Source organism: Taudactylus pleione, unplaced genomic scaffold (genome assembly GCF_031769625.1).
Source record: "Taudactylus pleione unplaced genomic scaffold, aTauple2 ptg001080l, whole genome shotgun sequence".
Classification (NCBI taxonomy): Eukaryota; Metazoa; Chordata; class Amphibia; order Anura; family Myobatrachidae; genus Taudactylus; species Taudactylus pleione.
In genome coordinates, this window is record NW_028285481.1 from 1,374,848 (window position 1) to 1,383,397 (window position 8,550).

The 8,550-nt window shown below is 40.2% G+C and overlaps 1 protein-coding gene across 1 annotated transcript in view; it reads right to left on the bottom strand.

Annotated features, from left to right (window-relative positions):
• LOC148453851 (peptidylaminoacyl-L/D-isomerase-like) overlaps positions 1-8,094 on the bottom strand; it is a 46,289-nt gene extending 38,195 nt beyond the window's left edge. Inside the window, exons 1-3 of the mRNA XM_088461617.1 lie at positions 8,043-8,094; positions 5,123-5,659; positions 4,439-4,969 (exon numbers count right to left, since the gene is read on the bottom strand). Coding sequence (XP_088317743.1) covers positions 4,439-4,969; positions 5,123-5,659; positions 8,043-8,094 — 1,120 coding nt within the window. The remainder of the gene's footprint in view (positions 1-4,438; positions 4,970-5,122; positions 5,660-8,042) is intronic.
• Between the last annotated feature and the right edge of the window lie 456 nt (positions 8,095-8,550).

Below are 8,550 nucleotides of genomic sequence, written 5' to 3' on the forward strand. Positions count from 1 at the left end.
TGGGCATTAGTAGTGGTGGTGTATTAGCAATGCAGGTGTCAGTGGTGCAGACATTAGGACCCAGGGGAGGTAGCAGCACACAGATGCAGGCTTGGATCTGGAATATCCATAATACCTGCATTTGTGTTTAAAACAAACACAATAGCAGGGAAGGGTCAGTGATACTCAACTGTGCTTCTTTGTTTAATTTAAAAAAATCCTGTGTAACAAAAAATAGTGTGGCCCCCTCCCCAAAATCAACAACCAGCACCGGGCTTTGGAAAGCCAGTACTGGTTGTCCTAAATACAGGGGACAAATGAAGTAGGGGTTCCCCATATGAAGCACAATCAGCACCAGGCTTTTGAGAGCCAGTCCTGTTTGCCAAAATACAGGGGACAATTGACACAGGGGTCCACGGTATTCAACACAACCAGCACTGGGCTCTGAGCTGGCCCTGGTTCTGGAAATACAGGGTGAAAAAAGCATAGGGTCCCCCTGTATTTACCAGAACCAGCACCGGACTCTTTCTATTGGGGGGGTGATGCCACAAGTAGCATGCGGAACATTACGGGCCTGCACACGCTATCTCACATACTGTACTCACCTATGTATCCCTGTAGCCAATCTGTCCTCTTCTCCAGTAGACAATCCAATGTAGTACCTGTAATAAAAATTCCATACTCACCTCCTCCTATACGTGGATCTGTTCTCTTCATCTGGCAATCCAGGGCCTTGGCAAAAATAAATAAAAAAAAAACCCGGACCCACGAACATTAGTAGTGTCCTCTAAGGACACTACTACCTGAATAACAGCTCTGATGGAGCGCTCATTAAATGAGAGAGGCGAGCCTTCTGCCTCTCAGCCGGACCGGACCGGTCATTGGCTGAGAGAGGCGAGCCTTCTGCCTCTCAGCCAATGAGATATTCTCACCATTGATTTCAATGGTGAGAACCGAGCGTGCCCTTTTCAAAAATGGTGCCTCAGCACCATTTTTGAAATTCATCTCCCCGACTTCTCGGCTGGCTTAAATACAGCTAGCGTGAGGCACCGTACAATCAGATCCAACCTGCATCTGTCTGCTACTACCTCCCCTGGGTACTTCCACCTGCACCACTAATGCCCCCAGGTCCCGGCCACAGCTAACGCCTGCTGTCCCCCTGGGTTCCTGTCATAACTTATGGCTGCCTCCTCCTCCCGAACCCATTGGCCGCTACCGCCCGCACTGACCTGCCATCTCGGTGTACCCAAGTGAAACCACAGTAAGTTCACCTGATAGACGCTCAACTGAGGCTTTGCATCAAGTTGAAACTTCATATCTCTATAATGGTGGATTTGTGATGTAATAGTTTAAAAACTGTAACTTTCTCAATTACCTAAAACCCAGAAGCACCTACCATTGAACAATAGTTACCTAATAATTCAAACCCCAAGTCTAATTTCATCCCCTACCCTGAGTTATGCCTTCCCAAATATCCACAATAGAGAACATCAGAAAAGTAGTCCTAATTGAGTGTCATAAAAAACTGACAATTGGAAATTTAAATTACTCCCAAATCCTAATTTTTCATGTTTTTACCCTGAAATTTGTCATGCAGCACCAAGTGACGATTCTACCAGCCCATGCCAAATTTCATCTCCGTACCTCCAATAGCTTTTGAGGTGTACCCCCTTAAACACCATGCCCCCTCTCTCTGGAGTTCTCTACGGGAGAATTCCATTTTATTTAGGGGACCCCTATGTCATTTGTCCCCTGTATTTTGGTAATTTGCACTGGCTCTGATTAGCCAGGAACTGGTTGTGCTTTATACAGGGAACCTATACGTAATTTGTCCCCTGTATTTAGCACAACCAGCCCTGGGGCTCCGAAGCTCAATGCTGGTTGTGCTGTGGGGGCATGTCATTTTTTTTTATATATTATACATTCATCTTTTAAAACAATGTATGGATGGATCTCACTGATACACCCATGCATCTGTGTCTTATTGATTTTCTCAGGTGCAAGCCCAGCACCAGTGATTCCCTCTGTCACGCACTGATGCTTCTGTGCACAGCCCTGTTGCTGCCACTGCTCCACACCCCCGCTGCTACCAATGCCCCACACACGTGAAGCCTGCCCCCACAGCTGTCTCTCCCTCTGTACCCTTAAGACACCTCCTATGTGCTGTCTGCTCCTCCACCCATGTTATTTTACCTATTTGTTGTCCTTCTGCTCTGCAGGTAGCCCGGTTTTCTCGTCAAAACCGTGATGGTTAATAAATTTTAAAAAAGCTATGAAATTCCATAGACAAAAAACATTATGGTTTCACATGTCCCATTAAGGCTGCTTAGACAGGATCTGAAAATTAAAACCTACTAAATTGTGCCACACAAACTTCAAAGGCAATGAAATTATGATCATTAAGACTGATGCCTTAATGGACATGTTCCTTGTATGATACAGATATGGTATGCCATGACACCATGTGGTTAACTGCAGATTCAGCACACTGAGTGAGATTGCTGTCACTCACAAAATGGTGGAGCTGCTAATTTATAGAATTGTGTGCTCATTGGAACACACACATGCAGTCTATGCAACTGAGATATGAGCTATGTGGCTCGCTGATCTCATTCAGTGCCCACAATCTTCCCATTCAGTCACCACAATAATCCCACTGGGTTCCAACATCCTTCTCACTCCATAGATCCATCTCATTCATTATACACATTCAGCTTCCCAATTGCTAAAACTATCATACTCTGTCTATGCATGTACTCTATCTTCACCTCCAGCAGTCACCTGACAGCGTTACACCGGAGTCCCTCTCCAGGTGTATGGTACCTCCGATCCGCTCTGGGGATCCCCAGTTGTTGTTGCATCTACCTGTAGATAGATGACTGCTGGAGTTTGGTTGTACATGGCAAGTACAGGGCTGAAAGAAAAAAGATCCTTTGTATACTGATACATAATAATCTACAGCTGGTACACGGCTATTTTTTACCTTGGGTGCTGCAGTACCTGATTTAGACACGTGTGGAGTGTTTCTAGCACATACCTATGTCCATGTTCACTACTATTGCATGCTAACACTTTGGAATTTATGTGTTCATATATATTTTTGGATCACACTATGTTTGTATTTCTTTTTTTCTGTCTTTTTTTAGATCACATTGAGATGATTACACGAAGAACTGCATAAGGATTTATCTTCAGACTTTATGGACTGGGTTCTAATATTATTATTATATACTATTACCACTATTAATGGTATTCATGCACTGAAAGCGCCGCTCCTTCATTTATTATATATATATATATATATCAGAAAACCCAGCACTCACCATGTTTAAACACTCACAATGATGTATAAATAAATAAATAATGGGGATTTGGTTCATGGATTGATCAATGCATTTAAGCCCGCAGCCCACATCACGGGACCCCACTTCTCTGCGGGTCCTACACTGATGGAAACCTGGTAGCTGCTATCACATAGTTTATACAGTAAAAATGTTACCTTGTTTAAAGCTCACCTGCCAGCTACTGGCTTTTAAAGGTAAGGCAGTCACCTAACATGGTCACAGGCCATTTGCACCCCAGTCCTGGGAAAGGCGAGTGCAGGTTTGAACCCCAATCTGGGAGTGGCGAGTGCAGTGGGTATTTGACTTTGTTTAACCGCTTCATTTTTAATTAACCTTTTGTGATCATAGCTTTCTCATGCACCCCATGTGCAAACTCGTTTATATTAACCTGTGTCAGCTGTCTTTTTGGTGGTATGATAGAAGCTATGTTAGGTGACTGCCTTACCTTTAAAAGCCAGTAGCTGGCAGGTGAGCTTTAAACCAGGTAACATTTTTACTGTTTAAACTATGTGATAGCAGCTACCAGGTTTCCATCAGTGTGACGGATAGTGTAGGACCCGTAGAGAAATGGGGTCCCGTGATGTGGGCTGCAGGCTTAAATGCATTGATCAATCCATGAACCAAATCCCCATTTATTTATTTTATTTATTTATTTATTTATACATCATTGTGAGTGCTGGGTTTTCTGATTTTATTTATTTAAGCAATGTGGTCACAGGCCACTTGCAACCCAGTCCTGGGAAAGGTGAGTGCAGGTATGCACCCCAATCTGGGAGTGGCGAGTGCAGTGGGTTTTTGAATAAATATATATTTATATATTATGCCTTAATCCAGCTCTGGATTAACTGTGTGTTAACTTTGAACTATGTGGATTTCAGCACTTTGATTATAATTTCTCTAAGCATCAAAAGTTTTTTTTTTTCTGGTCTTTATTTTCTTTTTGTAAATTAAATAGTCATACTTTATAAGATCAATAACATTCTCTGTAGAGTTAAAGCTCCTAGATAGTTTAAATAGTTATGAGTTCTATTGATCAGCTATAGGTAATCAACATAAATTTCCTTAAACTAAACAAATTGTGATTAAAACAACAAATCCATTTAATTAACTTTTACCGGGTGCAATGGTTCCATAGGACTTGTTCCTTGAGTTGCCAATGCTAAGAAGTGCAAAGAGATCTGTAGGGTGATGCACAGTATGAGAGCTGATGCCGCTGCCATGGTTGTCTTTTGCCCAGGAGTATTCAGATCCAGGGATTGTTTTCCACTCAATGTCTTTTGAGGACTTCCCATCAATAGTAATTCCAGGAACACTCAATGTTTTGGTTATAATAACATCTGAATTAGTATTAATCGTCTCTGGTGTTTTGAAGTCACATAAGACACTTGAAAGATTAACATAGGCTGGGCGATATAGTAAGGTAGCAAATGATTTTTTATAAAATCTCCCACCTTTGCCATATAACGAAGCTGGATTTGTATCCGAGCTCTGTATAGACATTGGAGAAAACTGAGAAACATTAATCGGAAGCAGTTCTCCAGCTCCCACATCTACCATCACTGTTTCTTCACCAGATTGGTACTGAATGGAAGTGTTTTCAGAAGCCATAACAAGGACATTGTCATAGTTAGGCTGTAAGGACAGTCCTGGGATAAAGAATTAGTTTCTCCAACTTCCAACAGGAAGGAGCTGCTCATACACATGGAAACATCCTATTTTATTTTCAGCACACGTGTGCCCAGCTATAACATCAACAGGGTGTTGAGAAACGACCTTAGTGCCTGAGAGATCTTCTTTACTCTGAATTTGGATAGCTTGGTATGGCTCAAGGTTCACTGTCATCTTGTCGCCCTTTAAGTAATTCTTCCCATTAAAATTTGTAGCGCCCTTTAGATAGAAGTCAACAGTTGTTTTATTTTCACTTGAAACCACAAGGAATTCTTTGTCTTTATTTTCTGGTCCCTTCTGAGGGGTAATTATATAATATTCAATTCCAGGCTGATGTAAAGGGCAAATTAAACTCACATTACCACTAATGTCTCTCTCATTACGAGATATCACAATGACATCGGCATCAGCTGTAATCACCACAGTTTGTGGCACTGTTTCTCCTTGTTCCGGCTCCGTAGATAATGTGATAGGAATTCTTACAGTTTCCCCTTTCTTAACTGTCACAACTATACTAAAATTAGAATTGGTAACAGTGATAGAAACGTTCGTGTTAGGTGAGATGCCGGTCACCAGAAGGTCTAGATTTGGAATCGCAGTAGAGTCACCATTCTGTAGAAATGCTGTGATAAACGTTCTTTCAACAGAAGTAACTTGGTCTTTAGGGCCTGTAAATAACAATCATATTTACATTGACATTGTCATCTCTTTAAAATATACTGTGATACAAACTGGCTCAGGAAATGTCAATTATTACTTTCTTTGTATTATAAAGAGTTTTTGTTTTTCATCAGTGTATTAAAAGTTTGTAAAACATTTACACTTACAGGGAAACCTTCACATTCAGTTGTGGAATTAGCTAACACTACCAAAGATTCAGAGAAGAACATAGAATTTCTACTTAGGGATATTTTACAAAGTAATGACAGCAGAAAGTTGACGTACTCGTAAATTGTGATAAAAGTACAATAAACAGGAACTCGCCACAAAATAAGCCAGAATTGTTAGATAGATATATTGTATAATAGATAGATAGATAGATATGAGATAGATATCTAAGAGATAGAACTTAGATATTAGAAATTATAGATATATAGATATGAAATAGAAAGATAGATAGATATAAATTAGATAGATGATAGATATGAGATATATATGAGACAGATAGATAGATATGAGATAGATATCTAAGAGATAGAACTTAGATATTAGAAATTATAGATATATAGATATGAAATAGAAAGATAGATAGATATAAATTAGATAGATGATAGATATGAGATATATATGAGACAGATAGATAGATATGAGATAGATAGATAGATAGATTAGATTAGCTCTAGGAGATAAATAGATATTAGATAGATGATAGATAGATAGAAATTAGATAGATGATAGATATGAGAGATAGAAACTATAGATAGATAGATAGATAGATAGATACTGTAGATAGATGTATATTCCAAGTGTAGTCTAGCTCAGTATCCTTGCTGTATAGAGTGATACAGAAACCAAGTTACGGCACTCACAGCAATACAAACCCTAACTCTAATGCAGGATATGGGACATGTTCAGTCTGTGCTGCTACTGCATGGTTTTCTCATCTCTCTTTCCCCCTTCTCTCTCTATCTCTCTCTTCTTCTAACTCTCTCACTCTCTCCTCTATATTGCTATATATTGTTTGTTGTGTATAATGTTATAAATAATAGACTTTCATGTGGGGGTATGTGATTAGTATGATTGGGAAAAAAACAGTAGTGTATGGAGACTGTGTGCTATGCTGGATCTCTCTAGCAGTAACATCACAGACCCAGCTGGTAATAAGCCAGAGCTCTGACAGGGTCATTGTCAGAAGAACAAAGTAGAACATGCTCATTAGTTCTTTTTAACTCTTTCGATTTTAATGACATGTAGGATTCATCCACAGTGTAAAGCACAAAAGTGGTAATGATTGTAAGTTCAACAATGCAGGACCTGAATGTGCATGTAGATAGTGACACTAAAACTATGGTCATTTCTAAATCCCCTTCACGGAGAGGACCATGACATTATCAATCCGTGTCCAGCATCATTCCCTACCATTCAAGTGGGCACAGAGGGGGGATATATCCTTGTGGTGAGCATAGCAAGCCGCCGAGCCCACGAGCGGACAACTTTCTTCTTTAGGTGGGGACATGTTTCTTCTTTAGGTGGCTTTAATGGGAATGGAACTGCACTTCTGCCCTCACTCATGTCACTTCAAGGCCCATAGCATGAAGGGAAAATAAGCTCTACCCTAAAACTATTGGACGATCATTGTGAAAGTGAGAGGTATTGAGTCAATTCAAATTTGTTGTGATATTGTTTCTTTTTCAGGTGGAACCATGGGTCATACACATGGTATAACTTAGTGGCAAAAGGGAGCCATTGTTTTTGGCGAAGAGCATGACCATAGCCTGGAGGAGGTGGCGGCATTTGTTGATGTGCCCCCGAAGACAGTGAGCAGTATCCATCTACAGTGGAAGAAGCATGGACACCAAGAATCTCAGCTGCAGAACAGTGGCCGAAAGTCAGTCGGGACCGCAGGCATTTAGTGCACCTAGCAACCAGCAAATACATCAGGAACTGCTTCAACAGTACAATTAAAATCTAAATAAATACCCGCCGCGGGGTAGGAGATTCCTTCAATCAGAGCAACTGTGTATAGGCAGCCAGCCCAAAAACAACAATAAAGATGAAAAAGAACACAGCGCTATAGTGGTAAGTAATTGCCAACAGACAAATAATTTAATATAACAATTTATTAACACATTGCTTATATGTCCTAAAACATTTTGAATGCATCCATTCAAAGCCGCCATGTATACAAATTGTAAGTACCAATTGATATATTCATATCACTCTTCAAAAAATGTATTCTGGTATACAGTATGTTATTAAACCTTAATGTGTTAATCTTATTGTCCAAATAAAACAATATGTAAATTGATTAAATTGTATATCTAAAACAGTGATATTCTATGTAGCAAAATTCCCATAATCTCTGCAATTCCTGATCGGCTGGTTATATACCTGCAACAGATTTTATGGCATTAAATTTCTGACCTGTAGTGGATAAGTCCATTTCTCACAGATTACCAATGGAGCTAACTGTCCTTAAGCTGTTACAGGAGACAAATCTCCCCGCTGGTGTTCAAGATTCTGCTCCTTTATTATGGGGTGTCCTTCTCCTCCATTCATTATAATTATCACCTGTCTGTAGACATCGTTACAGAGACTGGCGGAGCTCGCTTGCGACATGCCAAAAAGGGCTCTGGTGAGGTCACTCACTGCTGATCTCCAGACACCATCTCCATTCACAGGTTTAATCACTCCACTGATAGTACTGTGTTTATGTGCCATAGTCTCAAGTTGCAGCTTGTATCCAATCGCTGTTGCAATATTGTAGCAGATTTATTCTAGGAATATACCCATCAATAAACCATTACATAACTCAAAGTGTTAATAGCCCAGTAAAAGAACGCCTGACGCATTTCTTCCACACAAACCAGAGTTTTTCCAAAGGAAAATGGCATATACT